The sequence below is a fragment of the Mauremys mutica genome, chromosome 4 (assembly GCF_020497125.1).
Source record: "Mauremys mutica isolate MM-2020 ecotype Southern chromosome 4, ASM2049712v1, whole genome shotgun sequence".
Classification (NCBI taxonomy): Eukaryota; Metazoa; Chordata; order Testudines; family Geoemydidae; genus Mauremys; species Mauremys mutica.
In genome coordinates, this window is record NC_059075.1 from 136,220,934 (window position 1) to 136,244,787 (window position 23,854).

The window sequence follows — 23,854 nt, forward strand, 5'->3', positions numbered from 1 at the left end:
TTATGCAGGAGGCAGGCTTCTCCCTCCCTCAGCCAGTCTCCCTGCTCCCTGCTGCAAGCTGCAAGCTAGAGGGAAGCCCCTGCAGCTGCTGAGTGCCAGGCAGGGAGAAAGCATGGAGCCTAGTGTCCACAGCCTGGCTGGAGGAGGAGGAGGGAAGACACAGAGAAAAATGTGACAGTGAGTTTTCACTTTTTCAGGCTTATTCCAATAGTAAAGTTTTATTACAGACAGTACTGGTAGTAGTAATAAGTAGCTTTATTTTCTCTCTCTATGTCATGCAATGGGAGGGATCCATGAAGTACCTAGGAGAGGTGGGTTGCTTGCGATTGGACCATATGGGTAAGAAATGTAAATTACTTTCACCCCTGCCCAAACCCCAGGGCTCCCAGCCACCTCTGCAGCTGGTAGCTCCGGGGGTGATTTAAAGGGCCCGGCTCCTAGCTTCAGCTGAATCCCTGAGCCCTTTAAATCCTGATTTAAAAGCCCTGGGATTTAAAGGTCCCACCTCTTCCGATAGCGGCCACACCTCTTCCGGTTGAGGCCCCTCCCCCTCCGCAGGACTCTGGAGTACCGGCAAGTCCTTTAAATTACTTTCACCCCTGAAACAAACAAAAAACTTCCTACAGCCCGGGCCTTATGGAAGAGCTCAGAAAGGCTCCTTCAATCCAAATCAAATACAGTGAAACCCCGCTATAACCCAATGTTTGGGGTCCAAAAAATTCCATCGCGATAAAAGCGGGGTCACAGTATAGCGGGGTTTCAAGCCGGTCAGTTTAAGTCAGTGGTCCCCAACGCGGTGCATTGATGTGTGCTGCCTAGAGCCCCTAGTGCCTAGTGCCCAGCAGGGGAGAGAAGCCGCAGCCCCGCGCCTGCCGGGGACAGTGAGCACCGGCACCCGCAGCCCTGGAGTTCTCTGTCCCCGGAAGGCGTGGGGCTGCGGCTTCTCTCCCCTGCTGGGCACTAGGCAGGGGCACATCAATGTCCCGGCGGGTGTCATGGCGTTGGGGATCACTGGTATTAGGCCTTAAATGGGAGCCAACTTATGATCACGTTATATGCGATTTCGCGTTATAGCGGGGCACGTTATTGCGAGGTTTGACTGTATGTAGCTTCGTGCAGCCAAAGTTGAAGCACTTCATCAGGGAGCTTTTCCAACTAGCATGCTCCTCCTTTGGTCAAGGAGGGGATGGCGCCACGTACCAGCCACTCTGGACCACTCAGAATACACCTCCATAATATGTTGAGGGAATTATTTATGCTGGCCCAGCTCTGCTACCCTGACTATCCCTGCATGGGAAGGGTAGGCAGCTCTGCTCTGCTCAGGCGGAGAATATCAACACTCTTCCCTAGCTCAGGTCACTGGGATCCCAAACCCAGCTAAATTCCTGAAGCCATGCAACCTGGAGGAGTAGGATTCCCTCCCCCAGCCCCACCCAGCAAGGGCACCACCCGCCATGTGGTTTCCTGAAGACGATAGGCAGCTCGTCAAAGGCACCGGCAAGAAACCCAAATGTGGTAAAGTGTTGAGATAAGCGGCCCTTTTCGAGTGAGAGAGCTGTTGGCGCTGGGCCTTGGGAGCAAGGCTGTCACTGCACAGGGCCGGCAACACCTTGCTCTTTGCAAAGCGATCAAAGGCACATGCAATGCGGCACCGTGGCTTGGGTGCACCTCTGGCTCAGAAGCAGAGATGGGCTTCCTCTGGCAAGCTGTCAGCCATGGGGGGAGGTGCACAAGTGGCTCAGACATGAAAGGATGCAGACATAGTCCTGTCCTCCCTTTCACTCCAGCACCAGGTTTACCAGGGAGATGATGCCCATCTTACTCCGCATTACTTATACTTGCAGTCTGAAGGCACTTTAGAGGCTGCTTAAGGGCTGGGCACATAGCTGAAGTGAGGCCTGGGGGAGGCCGAGCTCATCTGCAATCTGCCAACCCTAGACAATCTTGGGTCTGGTTCAGTAGACACAGGGTTAATTCCATTCACCTCCTTGGTGTTATGGCAACAGGACATCACATTCGTAACTTCGTAACCAGGGACGGGCCTGGACCAAAGTCTCAGATCCAAAATTTGAGGAGGGCTAGATCCAGAGCCAAATTATATGGCTGCCTCTCTACCCAATCGCTATAGTGGGTCACATCAAAACCCTGGATCTGAGGAACCTCAGACTTTGGATGAGTTCAGATCCGGGTATAAAGTAGGCAGTTCAGGCCCATCTCTCATCATAATAGATGAGAAGAGATCTGTTTACATGGACATTTTGTCTGAGGGCTCATTCCCACAACCCAGGTTGCAAGGGGGAGGTAGAATCCTGCATGGCAGCAGCCCCGGTCTCTGGAACGAAGAGGAGTTTGAGTCTGAATAGTCTGAACCCAAATGTCTCCTGCTTACCCTGCCCCCTAATGTTTGGACCAGAAACTGTTAATAGAACATGGCCTTGAGCTCAGCTTCCTCTTCTATTAATATCAGCCTGGGAGGAAATCAAAGTCTGTGATAGATGGCAGGAAGACAGTGGTATGGATCTTTGCCCAAGTGGGGGATGTGGAGTTGCACGCCACACTGTGTGTGTATGGGGTGAACCTGTGACTCTGTGCCCCCAAATGGGTATCTGGATTCATGACCTTCAGGGGTTGTGGAGTTGTGTCCTGAGTGGACCCGGGCGGACCTGTGCACCTTGTAATAAAGTTGTGACACACAGGAGGGTTGACAAGAGACAGAACTTTATTTCCTGGTCTAAGTCACCTGACATAGGTCAGACTTACTGACAGGTAAATATCCCATCATGTGACAGGGGTTAGTATCCACTGACATGCTCCTGAATGGCTGCATGGAAAAGATTCCATGCCATCGAGAGGGGCTGTAGAGATCTGCTATGGAGTTGCGATCTCGTGTCCTTTCTCAAGATCTGCACGGTCAGCATGCTGCAGACCAAAAAGGCTGGATACAATCCCTTATATAGCCAAGGCTGCACAACAACTGCTCCTACCTTTTACAAAACAGAAGTTCTCTTCCTCTCCTGTTCCTGGGTGTTGGGCTGGACAATGTATTGTATTGGAACAACAAATAAGTTAATATCCCAGCTCTCAGGCTCCCCTCAAAAGCCAGACGACGTGAATACAGAGAATCCACAGCAATCACTGCTTCTGACAGAAACAAGAGTACTCAGGGGCACTCGGAAATCAATGATGCTTTTCAAGGCCAAATCGTAGCACGTGGAACAGTGCAGCTGAGACTTCCTTCCAGAGTTACTGTAAAAAGAATAAGCCTGTGCTTGGCCCAGTTATCTGATGGTGACACCATGCAGAATGGCTGGGCCACTGGTGTTTCCTGATGTCCACCAGAACTAGGGATAATTGGAAGCTAAGCCCCTCTAGCTGGAGCATGCTGATAAATGAACCAGAATGGTGTCCAATTCCTTGCAAGGGGAGAAGAACAGATAAAAGATCATAGAATCCCAGACACGAAAGACATAAATGGCCTTTATTAGGTCATCTAGTCTGTTATTAATTATTAAGCATCAGCAACTCACTCATTGCTGTATAGGACACAAAATGCACACAGTCCCTGCCCTGAAAGAGCTCAATAGCTCCTCCCAGGGGTCAATGTGGGGTTGTTCCCAACAGCCTAGTCTCCAGATCTTTTTCCAGCATTGTTTTAAATGTCCCAGGTGATGGGACTTTCCACCAAGCCTTGCCCTGCCAAAAGAAAGGCTGGGTCATGGACATATTGACTGTTCCACTGTCAGTTCTCTGCTTCAGCTTCTGTGCTGAATCCCCCATTCCACTGCAATCCCAGTGGGCTATTTCGATTCACAACGTACCTGGTAGCAACCCAAGGGGTTGTTTCGGTCCAGTGTCTCTGGAATGCTCTGCAGCCATGAGACAACAGAGACCTTCTGGTGAGGCGAGCTGGAGGAGGCTTTCCCGAGCCAGGGAGGGAAGGTAGAATCATGACTATGACGTTGAGGATGAGGAGTTCTGTTTGATGAGGCGGAGATTATAAAGATCTCTCCTATTAGAGGGAAGACAGAGAGTGGGGACCACATGCCCTGCAGCTGGTGCTAAGCATCTGTGATGGATAGACTCTTCCCACTCCTCAGCTCCCTTCACCCCGTATTGTGCAAACTGAATAGAGCAGGCTGGCTGTTTCAACACATCCACTCCTTTGCCTTTCCAAGAAGGAAAATCTTGCATCTGACCAGTGATAAGACCCATTGAAAGCTTCCTTTCCCGGTACAGCTGATCTCATTGTAACCTTCAAACCCTAAAGCTTCAGACAGATGAAGAGAGAGAATAGAACAGTGCACAAAACCCAGTGAGTCACCGATTAGGCAGGGCCAGCTGACCAGAGATCTGCAATAGTTCTTGGCAGCTGAGACTCGGGACAGCCATAGGTATGGGTCTACATGCCTGGTTGATTAGACACGTCACTGTGACTCAAAAGCAGAGCCATGTGCTGCTTACAGACCAGAAATGAACAGCTATTAATGTGGGAGTCATCTAAAAGGTCCAGCAAACAGCAGTATCCCCAGCACCCCTTTTAACTCACAGATGCACCCTGGGGTTCCAATCTGGCCAGCTGCTGGGTCTTTACAGGGTGCTCTAGGGTCATCCTGGGAGAGCGGTGTGAGACAGCCAAGAAACCCTAGATTTATCATCTCTGATGCCTCAACAAGTACGGAGGAGAGGGGGAATGCAGGACTGGGTGCTAGGAACACCTGATTTCTAATCCCAGCCCTGACACCGCTTCCCCTCTGTGACCTTGGGGAAATCACTTCTCTTCTCTTCTTGGTTCTTCATCTGTGAAATTGGAAGTACAATACTTACCTCACTGTGAGTATCTAGTCCAGCCTCCAGCATCACACAAGCCATAAAACTTCACTCATGCATTCCTGCATGCAGCCCAATATCTTGTGGCTGAATTAGAGCATTAGCTTTTAGAAAGATATTCAATCTTGATTTAAAGACTCCAAGTGATGGAGAATTCACCACTTCCCATGGGAAGCTGGTCCAGTGGTTAATTATGCTCCCAGTTAAAAATGTGGATTTTATGTCCAGCTTTAACTTTATTGGCCACCGGATCTTGTTGTGCCTTTGTCTGCCAGATTAAAGAGTCCTCTGTGTAGGTATTTAGAGACTGTGATTTAATTACATCTTAATCTTTCAATCTAAATAGACCGAACTCCTTAACTTGCTCATTTTAAGGTGTGTTTTCCAGACCACGGATCATTCTTTTAACTCCCCTCTTGATCCCCTACAATTTTTCCACACACTTTTTTAAAGTGTGAACACCAGAATTGGAGACAATGTCCAACAGTAGTCTCACCAGTTAGCCCTTTTGCCACCCACCACACCAGGATTTCCTATACAGCTGGATAACAAAGCTATGGCCAACGTATCTGTGAGAATAAAAGCTTAGTAGGTTTAAATAAAAAGCTATTGATATGAATAATTAGAGCATCCAAAGTTACATTAGATAGGATTAATATAATAAAAATAACAATGGCAACATGACTGTAAGTCCCCTGCTTTATGGTTCTCTCTCCCCCCTGGCATCAGCTAACCACTGACTGATAGGATTAGGAAGAAACTTTCTCTGTGGATAGGCTATTCCATACTTGCCCACTTGCAACATACTCTGAACATCTGGTATTGATACATAACAAGATGGACCCCTGATCTGATCCAATCTGTCAATTCCTATGTTTGTAAAAGGTTTTCAGCAGCAGAAGGTTGAAGAAGGGATTTTTCCCCCCTAGGTTTCGCAAGTCTGGAGGGTAATAATGTCTTTCAAAATCTCCAGAAGGAGCCTGAAGGTATTCTGGTAACGCACCGCCCTCTAGTGGCAAAGGTAATCAAAGTTGTGTTTTGTTGGGTGAACATGTAAGTGGGTGGGTTCATTAGCTAGGTAAGGAAGGTGGGGCAGAGGGATACCCTGCCCCATATAACAGTACTTAGGAAGTAAAGACGCCTGTTTTGTAGGAGATCTTACTTGACAAATACAGACTGGGACTGGACAAAAGACAAAAACAAAGGGAAGGAAATGAACTCTTTTCAGCGGCTGGTGCCACAAGTCTAGCAAAGCATCAGCAAGATTTTTTTTTCAGATGTCAATCAATTATTCTGTCGCGTCTCCCCCCACGTGATGCTTTTCAAAGTCTGCCTATCTAGCCATAGCTTTTAAAGCTAAAAAGGACCACAGATCATGTAGCCGGACCTCCTGTAAATCAAAGGCCATAGAATTCCACTTAGTTACCCCCTATATTAAGCCCAACAACTTGTGCCTGACTAAAGCCTATCTTCCAGAAAGCCATACCATCTAGACCTGAAAACATCAAGGTTATCCATCCATGTTCCTACGTGGCCTCCTTCATCATAACACCTGAGTGCCTCCCAAGAGTAAAAATGACAATGTCATGGTTTAGTCACACCTAAGGACCCTGGAATCACTGTCATCCCTTACACACATGAATTGAAGCTTTACTTCTCCTCCTCTGAGATCAGTGAGCATCATTATAACCGTTCAGCTGAAGCACAGGGAGGTTATATGAGCTTGCCTGCCGTCAAACAACAACCCAGGAATCATGCAGAATATTTCCAACACAATTCAAAACACCTGACATTGAGGGTTGTTGTTTTTTTCTTTTGCATTTTGCCACAAATTAGAAAGTGGTTCCTTTTTTTCCTGCTAAAATGAGAAACACTTTGGGATGAAAATGAAAAGTCTTTGAGAAAAACAGATTTAACTGGAAAAGCATGTGAAAGGTGACCATCCTGCCTTTTTTCCTTCCGGTTAGATTACCAATTTCATAAGATTCTGGGGAAAATGGGAAAAATGACAGCAGCCAAATGTTTCCAGTGAAAACTTAGTTCACAATTTCACATGACTCTAAGTAATATGAATTTCAAGGTATGCACTTCCCTTTCTCTAATTTGGAACATGCAAACTGCCATTCTGTATCAGACATGGGGTCCTTCTAGTCCCAAATCCAAGAGTGGCCAGTACCAGCTGCTCCAAAGGTAGGTGCAAGAAACCCCGCAGTGAAAATTTATGGAATAACTTGTCCATAGAGGAAGTCATTCAGTACCTTGCTCTTGACAGAGCAAGACATGGGCAGTGAGGCCATGAAACACTGCATGGGAAAAGTTTTCCAGGGCTTCTTATTCATCAACTGCTTGCAATGCTGAATAACAGGGCTGCACGGAAGTTTTTGCTTCCCCCTCATTCAAAAACAATTTGCACTGGAGGAGGCTCTGGGGTAACCGGTGTGTGCTGGTGAGTGAGCCCACCCCTCACTCACCCTGCAGCAGTGGTTCCTGCCCATGGGGCTGGGCCTGCTTCCCGTGCTGGGAGGGGCCTGCGACGAAGGGCATCATGATGAAGGAGTGGCTGGGCCAAACCTCAGTGTCACTGCAACCCTGTGGGCCAGGTTGCAACACCACTTAGTTTGGGGGCCCTCTCAAACAGGGGGTCGGGCAAACTGCCTGGCGGGGGACAGTCCTGCTGAAGAACAGACTACCCAGTGCTTATCCAGTGCGTTTCATCAGTGGATCTCAAAGCACTTTAAAAAGGAGGTCATTATCGCCATTCTACAGATGGGGAAACTGAGGCACGAGGCAGGGAAAGTGATTTGCCCAGGTTCACCCAGCAGGCACAGCCAGGAATTGAACACAGCTCTTCCAAGTCCCGGTCCAGTGCTCTACCCACTAGACAACAATACCTCTCCTATCACAACTTTTTTCCAGGGTTTCCTCCCCATTTCTGAACTAGTGCCAAACAAAGCCACTGTAATATAAAGATCTACATGCTTCATTTCAGAGTGGGGTTTGTTTCCTGAGTTGGGTCTGGAAGGTAACTTGGGAAGGAAAGAAAAAGAAAACCTATCGACAGAAGAAAGTAATGGCAGCAAACCCCACAGATGAGACTTAACTGGGAAGGTCCCGTTATTTGCCTAACAGCTCCCCACAGTGATTCAATATGGTATTGCAGTCTGCAAAGCAAAAAGGTGCAGATCAAGGCATGCAAACTGATGCTCCAGAGAGTCAAACCTATCAAACAGGGGCACCAAAGGATGAGCCATATTGGCAGCATTACAAAAGCAGGGAGGTTGCACCTAAACTGAAATTTAAACAGTGGTGCTCACAGCAGCCCTCATCCTGTGGAGTGAGCACAAGAGAAGGGGGCTGTGTGTGTGTTGGGGTGTGTGTGTGAGTGTTGTGGGTGTGGAAGGATGCATGTGAGAGTTGTGAGCACTGATGTGTTAGTGTGAATGGGCAAGAGTGGTGGCAAGACTCATGCAACAGCGTGTGCGGGAACCTCAGTACACGTGTGATGGCTTTACCAGTGTCCTTACAGCTGATGTCCTCAGCTGAGAGAGGAAGGTGTGGTCTGGAAGAAATACTACCTTGCGCTTAGGGTGAGCAGACAGCAAGTGTGAAAAATTGGGACAGGAGGTGGGGGGTAATAGGAACCTTATAAGAAAAAGACCCAAAAATCAGGACTGTCCCTATAAAATCGGGACATCTGGTCACCCTACTTGAGCTGTTAATGCTGGCCCAGGTCCCTGGGTAAGGTTCTGCCTACTCTGCGTATCCGTCTGTTCTCTGCTATTGGTCAGAACTTTGGGTGGGGTGGGCTGGGGGACCTGCAAGCCCTGTTCTCGTCAGTAGACAGAAGAGGCCACTGATTGTAAAACACCAGAAATATCAAGGGAAGGCCAACAAACCGACAGCAGGCTGCTCTGCTCTGGGTTCTGCAGATACTGTGTGGGGAGCATTAATAAGACTGTTGACCTGACAAAATGCCATGTGAGCCACCAGCTTAATTAGCACTGCATGATCACCAGGGCAAAGCTGGCACTACCTGTCTAGGCCAAGTTCGTAGCCTACGGAGCCATATAGGAAATCAAGGACATCTGCGTATTTTCCTAAATGCAACTCTCCCTAATGCTCCCTCTGATACAGATGGACCCCTTCCATGCAGATTTGTGCCTCTTGTGGTTATTGTAAGGAAGGTGCTATTGTTTAGTGGTCTGAGCAAGGAGTGGGCCAGGACTCCTGGGTTCTATTCCAGGCTCTAAGGAAAGTGGGTCTATTGGTTAAGTCCTGGGGATCTGGAATTCTGAGTTCTAGTCCTGGTTTTGAGAAGAAGTATTGTTGACAGTTGGCTTAATGTATTGATGTTTGTTAAGTGCTTTGAGATTCTTTGGTGAAAGAGGCAATGGACATGATTATTAAGTGTCACTCTTGGTTATTGGTACGGAATTTTTAAAATATTATAGTGGAGTTTCTCTCCCCCACCTTTTTTTGTTGTTGCAGGGGATTGTTTTTGTTTTGTTACAGAGAGTTTGTTGGGGGGCCCAACCCAAACTGGGGTGAAGCGATTTCCCCTTTGTTTGTCAAAGAGACAAAATGTCTTCATACAAACAATAAAACCAGGCCTTAAGAAGGGAGAATAAAGATGTTCACAACAGATGTCAGTGATGAGTTACCCAAACAGAGCCTTCCCTCTGCTTGTTTTACAAGACTCAGCCCAGTCTTCCTGTGTGTCACAGGGACTGATGAAGCCCTAAATTTGCCTAAAATTCCCTTTACCATAGCACTCTGAAATACTAGATATTTCAAACTATGGAAAGGCAGGCTACCAGTCTTGAGGAGAGCAATGTTCCAATCAAGTAGAGAGAATTCTAAGGCTTGAGATAATAAACTAAATAGCAATCACAAGACTAATAAATAATGCTTTGCATTTATATCACACCTTTCACACAAGGTTCTCAGTGTAATTAACACAGGTGGGTAGATAATATTAACACCCTTCCTGTCGCATACATGTGGAAACTCAGGCACAACAGTCAGGTCACTGGGTGAATTAGTGACAGAGGTGGGACTAGGTCCTAAGCTCTAATCACTAGATAACACTCCTTCACTCTGTACTGTGCCCCCACCTACTTGCCCCTCACAAGGGCTCCCTGTTGCATGAAATGTCTGAGTTTCTGGTCCTAATCTTCTGAGGACAAGGAGAAGCGGGGCTATTTTTTGTGGGATATTTCTCCTGGATTTAGAGACTGTTAATGTATTTACACGGAGTAATTGCACCACTGCTCAATGCTCTGGTGTAGTGCTTGATGTTCATATGCTCTCTCAGCTATCCCCACTCCCATTTCTCCATATTAGCATTTTACATCCATTCCTAACCTGGGTTTCACATGATGGAGTCGCTAGCTTGACAGATATATGACACACAGTGAATTAACATCATGGCACCCCAGAGATGCGTCACTTTCTTGCTATGGATTCAGGTGTGCCATGTTACAGGTAGGTACCAGCTGGTCCATGTTATGGATGGACATCAGGTATGCCCAGCTACAACTACAGATTCAGATATGCCATGCTAGGTACCACATAAGCCAAGGTGGAGGTAGGGTATGAATTGAGGTGTGCAGTGCTAATGGTATATAGGTGGTATGCCACGCTACCTCTTGGTTTGAGAGTCAGCTATTACTCTTATAAACATTACTGGCTAAGCCTGACCCTGTGCTTTAGCTCCAGGCAGTAGCAGTGAGTTGAGGTTTTCAATCCAGACTACCTAGAGTGCGCCTTCCCTTTTTCACCCAAACCGGTTCAGATCCATGTCAACAGTTAACCAGAGGATTCCATCATAAGGTACCAGTACTAAGTACTCTCACAAGTCGCTTCTCCCATGGTCATCTGTAATCTTGGTTTATTCACGAAGGTCCTGCTTTTCAGAGGTGCTGGGCCACTGCAACTCCACTTACAAGATGCAGGGACTCGGCACTTGTGAAAACCCTACCCTGTGTCTTTTGCAAGAAGGCACAGACATCTTAGCTCACTAATGGGCAGAAAAGCTTCTACGCCTCCACTCCAGCACTTCTGGCAAGGCCACACACACCCGCTGTGGGCTACAGAAGTTACTGCGTCACTGGTTTGTTTGGTTCTGACACCATCTGCACAACAAGGGGATATATATACATAACGAACCCTGCACCAAGATCTACTTCCAATAAACAATCACTCCCTGTCAAGCAACCACTCTGAAGTGTCTCCGAGATTCTTATGTTCGACCAACCTCTTTGGAACCAATTTTTTCCTGGTCCTTTGTTGTTTATGACATGAGAGCGCTCTCATTCTCTTTCTCCTTTTCAATTTACACTTTACAATAAAAATGCAACTAAATCGCCTCCTACCTTTCTTGACAATCAGGAAATTTGCTTCACCGGACATGTTTCCTTTCAGCAATCCAGTCTTTCCTCTCCTCTACCCCCTCCTTTTTCCATGGGTTACTGTTTTCACTACCATCACTTCTGAAAAACGAGCGCTGCGTGGAAGCTGCATTGCAATCTAAATTGACCGAGTTCAGGACCTTTAATTTCCAGCGTGGCAGCTGTTGTTTACATTTCTTTTTTGCAACACAGTTATTGGTTCCTAAGATGCTTCTCTCCCCCCACATATGTAGTTAAACAGGAAGCAAGAGGTGGGAGCTGTAGGAGGGGGGTTTCCTGTTCTGTAGTTTCTGAAGCACACAACCGACTTCTGACATTCAACAAAGTTTTGATCACAAGATCTGAACACCCTAAAAGGGAAATTGAAGCTGTGCTCAGAAAGCACTGCTTAGTGAGAAACAACCCGAAGAATATTTCAAGCAACCCGACCAAGTGATTTAGGCTCTTCATACGAGCTTAACAAGAGACTTTTTTTGTAGAGTCAAACTTTCCATCTATTGGACACTGAAGCTCAGCAGCATCCTTTGAGATGAAAAGTTCTGCGTAAATATCAGACATTTTATTGTGGTTGCAAAAGTGGTAAAGAAATGAAAACTATTGGCCAAACTGAAATAAAAGAATTGAAGGACAATCTGACTATTCCTTGACCCCTTATGTCAGAAAAGCAGAGAGCTCCTTTTTCATGGGGGTCCTTTCATTTGTACAGCAATTAGAGAGAATGGATAGTTTCTTTGTCTAGACAGGTACCTCATCTCTTGCACTGCGTTGCTTTCTGGCAGCCTTTGTACCATATGACTAGGGTACAAATTGAGTGGATGTTTAACACATTTTGGGATAGATCTTGGGGACACAGCAATTTGGGGAACGGTATTTTGGGAGAAGCAATGGAGAGAAGGGCGACTGCAGCAAGGTTTCCAGGATTTTTCAGTAGCGCACTGGACCAATCCCACAAAAAGTCCTGTCTTCTTGAGACTGGCCAGGGTGTGAACTGGAAAAATAAATTAATGGCGCCCTCGCAAATTCCACCCCTAAGCCAGGCTCTGTCGTCCCTTGATCAGCCGTGAAATAGTTAACAGTGACACCCTTTAAATCACTGGGTCTGTGCAATTCACATGTCTTGGAGCTGTTTCAGGCTCTATCCAGACTCAGGCAGACTAGACAGCTCCCCCTCAGTAGGGCTCCTCTGTAGCCCAGGCTCAGCACAAGCTTTCCCATCACAGCCCCCAGGCCAGTGGGTTCTCCCTGCAGCCCCAGCCTCTCTTCAGGACTACAAGTCCCATAATGCCCCACGCGGCCACGCACGCGCGTCGTCGCCCATGGATTCAAGATGGCGGACATGGTGTCCAGCGGCTCGGGCACGGTAACGGCGGATACCGGGGGGTTAAGTTCCTTGGAAAACGGCCAGCGCACGGCTCAAGGTGGCCGAGCGACTGGCTTATTTGACACGGGATGAAGCGGCTGCGGCCAGGGTGGGCGGCTTCGGGCCTGCTGGGCCGAAGAGAGGGAGCCTCTGATTGGCTGATCTGCAGGAGTAGGCGGGGTGTGAAGCTGGTTTTCAATTGGTCGAAGTGCCTATAGCCTGATTGACCGCGGTCGCTGCCAATCACAGGAAGATTGGAGGGGGGAACACATGGGAGGGTCTTAAAGGGACAGTGTATGGATGACTGCGAGGCGAGCCCCAGAGTATCTAGTGCCCTGGCAGGGGGATGTTAGGGGCTTCACGCTAGGCGTGGAATGGAGCAGAGGAGGGGGCACATGGGGTCCTGGGGTGGAGGTGCCACATTTGGCTAGTGTCTGAAGTAGGGACTGGGGCCAGCTCACCTGGGTGCTGCTCCTGGTTTGCTACAGACTTGCTTTCCCCTCCCTGGGGCTCTGTCTGCCCGTGTGCACGAGGGGGCTAGTAACATGCTCCTGTGTAAGAGGGAGGCTCCGTTTGTCTTTGAGATCCTCCTTCAGTTAGGTGCTAGAGAAACAGGAAGTGTTATGGCAGTATGGTGTTATCGCTGTTTTACAAGTGGGCAGCTGAGGTACAGAGAGATTAATGGGCTGCTTTTCAGTGGCACTGCATACCCACATATGCCAGTGAATCAGATAGGAGGTGCTGTTGCTTGTTACTTCTAACTTATTTCTATAGTTTATTTGGATTTCAGTAGCAGCTAAGTGTTTTCTTTATGTACAAGACCCTGTCCCTAACTCCAGGAGCCTACAATCTGAGAAGACAAGCAAACTGTGAAGGAGAGATAAAATAAACAATAAGTATTTGCTAAATCAAGGCAGAGCTCCTAGTATCCTGCTGTAAACACTACACCACACTGCTTTGTTAAAGTTCCACTTGCAACATGCTCACAGTTCTGCCCCTGAGTACTCCAAATTGTTCCAGAACTGTGAGTCTGATGCTAGTCCCATCCCATCTGGTGACTTAGTGTGACAGTGCAACAGAATCAGCGTGATTCCTAATGCTTATTTCTAATCTGTTCTTTTGCCAGATTGGAATAGGAGGGAGTATGGAAGTCAGGGCTGAGGTGATATAGGCAGAGTTGAGGTTTGGGGAACTGATATTAGACTCTTGCATGATATCCTTCTGTACCCTACTCCTCTGTGATCAAGTGGTGTTGTTTTTCACTTCCTGGAAGCCATTGTTACATCCTTTCATTAACAGTCTCCTGTTTGTTTTTTGTTTGTTTGTTTTTTTTGGGGGGGGGAATCTGTTTCTATAGAGATCAGGAGGCAAACACTCAACAACCCCCGCAGATAACTATTACTTGGCTCGGAGAAGGACTCTGCAAGTTGTGGTCAGCTCCTTGCTGACAGAGGCTGGGTTTGAGAGTGCCGAAAAGGCAGCAGTGGAAACCCTGACAGAGATGTTACAGAGCTGTAAGTATCTGTATCACAGGTGCAATTATTTCAACCAATAAAGCAGGGATTTGAGAGGCCAGTGTAGTTTCTTAAATAAAATACAGAAATTACTTAAAATCAAGTATTCCCCCTGGAAATAAATATGAGTACCCATGATACAGCAACATTGCTATAATGTTAACAGACCTGACAGATCACCAGAGTAGTTAATTGCTTCTTAATTACTGAAGCTTTACATTGGTCTCTTTCTAAAGTTTAGGGCAATATTTTCAAACAGGCTTCCAATCTTAAATGTATATATTTTGCATGCACTTATTCATTTGTGTAAATGAGGTAGCTAGAGAGAGAAAGGATGGTCCAGTGGTTAGGGCACTAGCCTAGTACTTAAGAGACTTGAGTTCAGTTTCCTGCCCTGCCACAGACTCCCTTTGAAACCGTGAGCAAGTCACTTAGTCGCTCTCTGCCTCTGTTCCCCATCTGTAAAATGGGGGTAAATAGCTCTGCCCTGCTTCACAGGGTTGGTTTGAGGATAAATCCAGTAAAGTTTGTGAGGTGCTGCTACTCTAGTAAAGGGGACCATAGAAGTACCTAAGAGAGACAATTATACACCTAACTCCGTGATTTGTGCGCTCACTGCTTAGTATACACATTTTTCTGAGTTCACAAACCTGGGGTTTTGTATGCTTGCAAATGAATGTGCTGCAAACTTTGTAGCAGCTGTCTGATTATTTGATTTTAATGTCTCCATTAAATGATGCATGGCCATTTTTTAACAAAAGAATTAAAAATCCAGCAGTAAGACCTTGTATTTCGGAAGACCTTTTCTTTCCTTTCTAACCTCAGCGAAAGGGCTCATTGAAGCTCTCGTCAGGTATATGTGTCTGAAAGCAGGATTAGTCTGTTATGAATCTGGAAGCCATTGTCTGTTTCAAATGTCCGTGTTCTGCTGGACGTTTCTTTCCCAGATGTGTCAGAAATCGGAAGGAGCGCCAAGTCCTACTGTGAGCACACAGCAAGAACTCAGCCAACCCTTTCGGATATTGTTGTTACCTTAGTCGAAATGGGTGAGTATCAGACTGGTACACAGCAAGCCCCACTGGTTGCATCATGAAGGATTGGGGTAGGGTGGAGGGTGGTTTTGCTACGGTTGCTCCTGCTGGTATTAGAACATGGCTTGTTTGGCATCCTCCAGCCTGACTAAGAATAGCATTGCCTTTCAGATGGGGCAAACAAACTGGCAGCAGGCAGCTCTGCTCTGGGTTCTGCAGATACTGGGCGGGGAGCATTAATAAGACTGTTGACCTGACAAAATGGCATGTGAGCCACCAGCTTAATTAGCACTGCATGATCACCAGGGCAAAGCTGGCACTACCTGTCTAGGCCAAGTTCGTAGCTTAGGGAGCCAGATAGGAAATCAAGGACATCTGCGTATTTTCCTAAATGCAACTCTCCCTAATGCTCCCTCTGATACAGATGGACCCGTTCTATGCAGATTTGTGCCTCTTGTGTTTATGGTAAGGAAGGTGTTATTGTTTAGTGGTCTGAGCAAGGAGTGGGCCAGGACTCCTGGGTTCTATTCCAGGCACTAAGGAAAGAGAGAAAAGGGTTCCGGAGAGAAAAACGATAGACAATAGAACAGGAGGAGAGGGTGGTCTCAATGATCCAGGTCTTAGTGGAAAGGCCTCATTTTGATGCTTAGATAGGTATAAATATAAACTTTGGAGTTCTGTCCTATTCCCTTTGAAGTAAATGGTAAAATTTCTACGGATTTCAGTGAGATCAGAATTGAGCCAAGAAGCAGTGTTTTCTATATGGGCAAGCAGCCACATTTGTCAATCCTTGTTTTGTTGATAATAGCGTGATTTCTGTTTCCCCATCTCCTGTGTTTCAGGGTTCAATGTAGAAACTCTCCCTGCATATGCCAAGCGCTCCCAGCGGATGGTCATCACTGCACGTACGTGGGGCATCATCTAGCAAGGGAATTAATTTGTACTAAGCAAGTAAATTGGTGCCATGAAAAACAATAGTAGATAAATAATTCAAAGCAATATAGATAGATTGAAATGGCTGTTAAAGGGATTCTGTCAAGTGATGTTTGGTTGAAAATCTATGTATAGTAAAAACCAGTTTTTATGGATCCTGAGACCAATAGACTGTTTCTGTGGGTCTTTATTTTGTTTAAAGTAACATTTTTAACAAAGAAAAATCCCCCTTGAAATTTTGTACCCTAAACATTGCAGAGTGGGGCTAGGGCACAACAACCAGAAGGTGAAATTGATGACAAATGAAAGAGAAATTGACTAACCTGTGGATCCACAAGTAATTCTGTGCCTGTAAATGTTGTTGACCATTCCCAAAATTTTGGGGACCTTAAAATCTTAGCTTGCGGGTACGGCACTTGAATTCCGTACTCCACCAGCCCCTCTGCGTGCACCCAGAGTTTCTGTTCTTTTGAGGCACAGTGGAGAGGACTACTACTACTGGAAGAGCAGTTTGTATTAAGATTTTCTGTAACTGACAAATGAAGGAATAGGGCCCCATTTGTCAAAGTAGTTGCTACTGTTCCAGTGTTTCCCCGTTTCCCATTGAACTTCTCTGTATGGTGTTTGCTGCCCACATTCTTAACGCGGTGGGCTGAATGCAGTTCACTGTCAATTTAAACTAATCATTGTTCCTTGGAGTGATCTAGAATGGAGTCTGAAACTGTTGCCTAGGGGAAATGGCCTGTCCCTGGTTATACTATAGATGGTCTATAGATCGAAATATCAGCTCGATTTCTGCTTACACTTCTCTTATGCTGGGGATTTGGCTGAACAATGATGACTAGGTTTTTATTATTTAACGGCAGCGCCTGTGACAAATCAGCCCGTGACTCCCAAAGCCCTGACGGCTGGACAGAACAAACCCCATCCATCCCACATCCCCGGCCATTTTCCCGAGTTCCCGGATCCTCACACCTACATCAAAACTCCGGTGAGTGGAAAAGACTTTACAAAATGTCCTTCATTGTCTCTTTGGCATTGCAGCAGCAGCAACTTAAGTCCTTTTAATATTGGCCTGATACCCATTTATCTAGGACACTTTCTCATTTACTGTGAATCATCACAGTGTTGGAAGTTCACTGGGCTGTAGGTTTCTGTATTTCTGAGCTCTGCAGCTCTCTGCAAGGCATTGTTTCGTTGGATCATCCACTCACCAATAGTGTCTTTAACTTGAGTTGGCTGTCCTGCATCCAGTAACTGTATTACAGAGCTAGTACCTGCAAGTGCTAAGTCTGTACATCTCATTGTTCTCTCCCTCCCTGCCCAACAGACGTACCGGGAGCCAGTTTCAGATTACCAGATACTACGGGAAAAGGCAGCGTCGCAGAGGCGTGATGTGGAAAGAGCTCTGACTCGCTTCATGGCAAAGACGGGAGAGACGCAGAGTCTCTTCAAGGATGATGTCAGCACATTCCCACGTAAGAGCTATCTAAGATGCCAGACGCTAGATATAAATGATTTCTTTATCTATCTTAGGTTCTTGCATGGTACCCAGGTAATATCTGAGTACTACAGACTCTTTCATGTATTTATCCTCCCAACAACCCTGTGGAGTAAGGAAATACTGTTAGCCCCATTTTACAGATAGGGGACAGAGTCTCAGGCCTCTCAAGGTCACACAGGACGTGTGGGAGAGCATAGAATTGAATCTGTGTCTCCTAGGTGCCAGGCTGATATCCTAAATAAAGTTCCATCCTTCCTTCCTGATGCCATGTCACCAGGGTACACCTTACATAAGAGGCATGGTCTGATCAGGATGCTGTGTGCGAGGACTCTTGGGTTCTAATCCTGGCTCTGTCACAGACTCACTTTGTAACTTTTAGCAAGTCGCTTCCCCTCTCTGGGCCTGATTTACAAAAGTGCTGACCACCAGCAACTTCCTGTGAAGTAAATGGGAGTTGCAGGCACTCAGCTCTTCTGATTATCAGGTTTTCTGTGCCTCAGCTTTCCCACCTGCAAAATAAAGGTGGTACTGTCCACCTCACCATAGTGCTTTGAGGTCCTCAACTAAAAAGTACTGTGTAAGTACCAAGTATTCTTATTCCAAGGGCGTTCAGATCTCATACTTCAGGGCATAAGATGATTGATCCTCTTTGGGGGTCAGGAGGAATTCCTCTGTCTCGTGTACTGCATTGTTCACATGGCCAGAAGCATTAAGGAAGTTGTGCCTCTTTCTCTGAGGCATCAGGTACTGGCTACTTTGAGGAGCAAGATAATGGACTTGATGGACCAATGTCTTGATCCAGGACAGCAGCTTCTATATTCTTTGCTTCTGGATGGTGGAAATATTGGCAGGGTGTGGGATAGGGAGGGAGAGATTAAACACTGTTTGGGCTTTTTTAATAATATATTTGCTTCAGTGCTTCCTGATAGCTGCTATCTTAGAAAGAACACACATTTAATTGAGAAGCAAGTCTCCCAAGTTGCTAACCGTGCCCTCCTTTCCCCATCCCTAGTGATTGCTGCCAGGCCTTTCACAATACCATACTTGACTGCACTTCTCCCCTCTGAGCTGGAGATGCAGCAGATGGAGGAAACAGATTCATCTGAGCAAGATGACCAGACGGACACGGAAAACCTCCCCCTCCACATGAGCACGGTATGGCCAGGATCAGAAACTTGGAACTCCCCATTGTGACCCTCCTTGGGTCTGATTCTCCTGTCTGGCCCTTTGAAATCATCATTGACATGCCTGGGCAGAGTGTCAAATGTTCGTTTGGGCACCATTTTACATCCCCTTTGCACCAGTATAAATGACACGCAAAATGCCATAGATCTTTGTCATGCTTCAGCTCACAGACTAGAGCCTTGTGGCGGTTAATGTGGGATCCTGAGTATATGGGGGCACTTTCACTGCTACCTCAGAGGAAAGAGGATTTCCCTGGAATCCTATACTGTTCCCATAGGCATCTACTTCCAGTGGGAAACAAGGGTCATCTCTCTCAGCCCTGCTAATTGTTCGTTATCCCTATTGATCTTGCTTGCTGTGTATCTCTTTGGTCTGCAGACTCCATGGTTCACGCCCCCTCAGCTCAGCTGGTCCTAACTTCACATATTTATTGTTTTTACTTGGCAGGATGATTCGGGGGCTGAGAAAGAGAATGCTTCAGTGCTACAGCAAAACGCATCCCTGTCGGGCAGCCGCAATGGAGAGGAGAGCCTAATAGACAATCCCTACCTCCGGCCGGTGAAAAAACCTAAGATTCGCAGGAAGAAGTGAGCTGCAGCAAGCTGACTGCATGGAGGACAAGGAGGCCCGCTGGCTGTCCCATGGAGGTTTCCTTTGCTGCTGTGAGTGGTGCAGGACAAAGAGGGGAGATACTGCTGGTGGAGTGGCTTGAAGCAGAGAGAGGACCTCCTGTACATACCAAACTACACTTTTCCCCACCTCCCCCCTTCTCTCACTGGCTTGGCATGGTCAGTAGGGAAAGGGCATGGAAACCACCAGACCTCACACTGGAATCAGCCCATCTACTCCAGAGAAGACTGAGTTGCAGCTGTGACATTCCTCCTCTTCATGGGATGGATTTATTCTGTAAGGAGGAGGCACACAGAAGGGCTTTCACTGCTTAACACTTCCCAGTGGACTGTGCAGAATGGACTATGTGCTTGCACAGGCAGGTGGAGTCCTCGTCTAGACTCAAAGAATGACTTGTCCATTCCACTCTGGCTGTTTGCATTGGTGTGCACAGGATTCACACCATGGTCCCTTGTTAACTCTGATCTCTATTTGAACCAGAGATCGGCTTGAGCTGCTGCGCAGAGCTCCATATCTTAAACTTCCCTGGAGTTTGAGGTTGTCCAGAGCTAGGGGTCCTGCCATGAAATCCAGACCCAGTTCCAAACTTTCCCAAAGTTGCTGAATACTCAGAGTTGTTGGTGTTGGTCTAAATCCCATTGCTCAGGAGCAATGGGCAGGGTTATGCATGTGTATCAGGGTCATGAGGGAGACTGCTAAGTACGCCACTTATTCTAGTGTTTAAATGTGGAGGTGCAGAAAATGTTCCCACTATTTTTTAAAGTGCATTTATAGTGAGAAAATTAACTGTGGTCCCCTTCTTACTCAACAGATCTGTCAGAATGGTTCCCTCCTAATCCATAGATCAGCTTCTTGTGCGTCTTTGTCTTATCGGTGCATTTCTCTGGCAAAAGTCCAAGATTTTTACACCTGTTAGCCATAGTGTTGGATTTCTCTCTGCTTTGCACAGCATCAGCTAAATTCACTTTGCAGAGGCTTTATTTCTGAGGAGAGTATACAGTAAGAGGCAGAAGAATCCGTGGTGGGTTTTCATTTCCCAAACTTCATTTATAATGTTGGCAGTTAAAAGTTGATATGTTGTTTATGGTTTTTTTTTAATCTGGTAAACTGAGTGCATCTGGTGTATCACTTAAGGGGAGAGGAATACATACAGAGCTCCAGAATGCCATTCTTTTCTGACTACAGCTGCACTTAAAAGCAGTAAGCATGCTGTTTATACCGCTCCAGTTAGAGAATATTTTCCAGCTGTCTGAACGGCAAGATCTAACAGCTGCTTCAGGCTCTCTTTCGATTCTGTTTGGTTTCAGTGCAATACAGGTCCCCTGAGAGTCCGCCAGCTGTTTGAAACCCACTGTGCTGGAGGTTTTGGAATACGGAATGAGAATCAATTGACGGACTATCCTTATGGCCAGTATTATGGTCCATTTTCTCCTGCGGAAATACAGGGCTTTTATTCACCAGAAAGTCTCCTTTTCTTCAACAGTCAAAAAACACTGATCGTTCTAGCATGACCCAGGGGTGGTATAAGTCTTCACTCAAGCCTGGATCCTGAGGCCCTTACTTAACTTTCACTCAGCCTTTATTTGGGCAAAACACTGGTTAACTTCAACAGTTTTCCTTGAGTAAGGATGAGTAAAACCTGAGTAGAGAGACTCCATACTGCAAATGCATATGTAAATACATGGACCCAACCAGGGATTGCCCCTAATACCAAATCGCTTTCTCTGACTGTTAGTGCTAGATGAAAAGATGCCTTAGTGAAAATATTCAGCAATAGCAGAGATTTAATGGCAGATTAAAACATTGCACCCATAGTGGTTGCAGAGGTCAGACTATCAATTGCAAATGGCTCCACTGCTTCAGATTCCCTTATTAAACACTATCATCCTTGGAAACGGGGAAGGTTCTGCTCTCACGCACGTGTGTACAAATGTAGCTAACCCACTACCCCTCCAAAAATTGGGCTGCCTGAGAAAGAAAAGTAGGCAACAAGTCGATGGTTTAAAGCATTTTTTAAATTAATTTTTGGAAAAATAGAAATGAAACACTTTAGAGCTATTGAAACTGAAGGCGAAATCGATCAGACCTTTTTTTTCAAAAGGCATATGTGGAAAAGATCCTGAGATGAAAAGTATCAAAATCTCATTCCCTTTCCACCTCAGTAAACCAGCTCTTTAAACTCTCTATCTGTGCAATGAAATTGGGCGAGCTCAGCCCTTTCTGTCACTCCACTAACATCCAGCTTACTGCACATTCGGGCAAGGAACCAGAAGCCTATGGGAAATATCAGTGTCTTGGTGCTCTACCTGCCTTTCTCTTTCTGTGCATGCTGTGGTTGATACAGTTGCCCTTTCACCTATCACTCTCCAGCTACCCAGAAATAAATCCCTTTTGTCTTCCATTCTCTTCCCTCGGTACTAGCTGGTTTGATGATTCCTGGAACAATTCACCATGCTGCCTCATGAGACTGTGATCAGGAAGCGATGCCCCCTGCAGGCTGGCAACATTGCCCAGGTGAGAGGGTAGGGTGCTGCTCTCTTACGCTTCAGTACTTTACCCACTGGAAGAAGTCTCATTGACTTCCCAGCTGAAGGACAAGTGTGGCATGGGCAAGTGCTAGGGAGGAGTAATCACAACCACCTCTTCACTCAAGCCGATTCTTGTGCTGAGACCCTGCTTTCAGAAGGCAAGGGCTCTGCGTGCTGTGGCTGAGACGATGGAGCGAAGAAGTGTCCACGCTCGGATGTGCCTTGTTTTTCTGCTAGGATCCTCCTCCCTTCAGAAGACAACCTTGGCCAAAGCAGTAGCTGTTGTAGTTAAAGGTGATGTCACATCCCTCCCATGTTTAATAGGTTGAGGGTCAAAAGTGGTTGCTGAAGGGAGATTCTAAAGGCAGGCTCTGGCCTTTGCAATGTGTGGGTTTCGTTCTGTACCGTCCAAGTCAGTGGGAGATTTGCCATTGACTTCAGCAGGAGCAGAATTGGGGCCTAAATGCCACCAGTACCAGCATGTAAAATACCTTTTTCCCTGAGGTAGAATTGTACCATCGAGGGAGACTCAGAATCCAGCCAGAAGCTCTTAAACGTTATCCCTAGCGAAAGAGCCCTGCACGTGCCATTGTCAAGCCTGCCAGTGCATTTGTTGTATAGAAGAATGTATGTACATACAGACATTGTATATTTATAAATTTATATTTTTGTTTGGTCATTTTGGATTAGGCTTTTTTGATGATAAAAACCTGAGTTGGACAAAAGTAGAGTGAAAATAATTATTTTTAAGTTCATAATAAAAGAAGTTCTGTCTCTAATAGCAGCGAGTCACTGTTGACGTGTGAACCTTGGATGCACTTGGAGATTGATTGAATGTCTGTCCAGTGATTAATAGCTTCCCTTGGTTTGTATTCAGCCTCTTCCTCTGTGTTCTGGAATCAGAACCCCACCGTCCAGGCCAGCCCTGGAATTTTGCCACGTTTCTGAGCTGGAGAGCAATGTGTGGTACTGAAGACTATCCCTGCTGTCATTGCACTAGCATGGACTGCCTCTGGGGTCTGGTACCCCAATGCATTATTCCAGCTTTACCCTGATCTAGCTCCGTTGCTTTCACTGGAGTTGCAAAAAAAAGCCCTGGCCCCTGCAGCTCCTTGGGTGACTCACAGAAGAGCGTGAAAGGGTCTTGCGCTCCTGTGTGAGCGGAAGACTGCACATGAATGCAACTGAGATTCGGTGCTAGGCATAGCCCTCTGCACTGAGAAGCAGGGAGTCTTAAACTCCATGTGCAACAGCTGCTTTCCCCACAACAGCACAAGGTAAATGGTTGAGGAGAAAACGGGCACGTCTACACCGACCAAAGGTTAAGATTGATCCCCATCACCAAGAGTGTTAATATGGTGCTTAGCTATACACTCCCCTCTTAGGCCCCACGTATGCTGTGAGGCAGGGTAACCATGGCCAAGCTGCAATGTGTCATTCATGCAGGATTCCTGTCCCCTGTGCTCCCTGTCCTGTCATAACTTGCACTGTGCATGTGAACTAGGTGCAGCATCGGGCCCTAAAATTAATCCTACTTTATGTAACTCAAGGCTGTGGGCTGTTGTTAGTCTGGACTGAAATTTGTTCAAGTTTTTGCAAATCGTTGCACTCCTTTCTGATGGGTTTCATTTCTCCTCTCTCCTGAGAGAGGGATGGGGAGTGGGAGAACGGGAAAGCCCTTCCTCTTTTCTAATTTGCCAAGCACACAAAGAATTTGCCTCGTCCATAAATATGCATGCAACGTTTGGTTTGTTCCCAAGGCCAACCACTACCATTGTTGTGAGCTGGGAGGTCATTCTGGGTATCAGGATACAAATGAGCACATCAGATGTCCTGATCTGGAATCACTACATCCGACCCTGCCAGAAGTAGTTCTTAAAACGACAGGAATGGGGACCTGTTATATTTGAATAATACCTAGCTCTTATACAG

The 23,854-nt window shown here is 46.5% G+C and overlaps 2 protein-coding genes across 3 annotated transcripts in view; one reads left to right on the forward strand and one right to left on the reverse strand.

Moving 5' to 3' along the window:
- The window catches only part of CCND3 (cyclin D3), a 64,568-nt gene extending 53,054 nt beyond the window's left edge, over window positions 1–11,514 (reverse strand). Inside the window, exon 1 of one of the 2 annotated variants that reach the window (XM_045013516.1) lies at window positions 11,202–11,514. The gene's annotated coding sequence lies outside the window, so the exon portion shown is untranslated. The remainder of the gene's footprint in view (window positions 1–11,201) is intronic. The other variant, XM_045013517.1, reaches the window with a different exon arrangement.
- A 946-nt stretch (window positions 11,515–12,460) lies between these two features.
- Window positions 12,461–22,686, forward strand: TAF8 (TATA-box binding protein associated factor 8). Its single transcript, XM_045016103.1, has 8 exons — window positions 12,461–12,597; window positions 13,955–14,111; window positions 15,059–15,157; window positions 15,985–16,047; window positions 16,942–17,066; window positions 17,406–17,553; window positions 18,592–18,734; window positions 19,212–22,686. Exons 1-8 carry the CDS (start codon window positions 12,565–12,567, stop codon window positions 19,353–19,355), a joined length of 912 nt encoding a protein of 303 aa, XP_044872038.1. The 5' UTR covers window positions 12,461–12,564; the 3' UTR covers window positions 19,356–22,686.
- Window positions 22,687–23,854: the final 1,168 nt, after the last annotated feature.

What these genes read in the sequence shown, in the direction of transcription:
- TAF8 (XM_045016103.1), top strand. Translation starts at nt 12,565, where the DNA reads ATGGCGGACATGGTGTCCAGCGGCTCGGGCACG. An exon ending in ACACCTACATCAAAACTCCG is followed by an intron (nt 17,067 to 17,405) that starts GTGAGTGGAAAA and finishes CCTGCCCAACAG; the next exon opens with ACGTACCGGGAGCCAGTTTC. An exon ending in TGATGTCAGCACATTCCCAC is followed by an intron (nt 17,554 to 18,591) that starts GTAAGAGCTATC and finishes CCCCATCCCTAG; the next exon opens with TGATTGCTGCCAGGCCTTTC.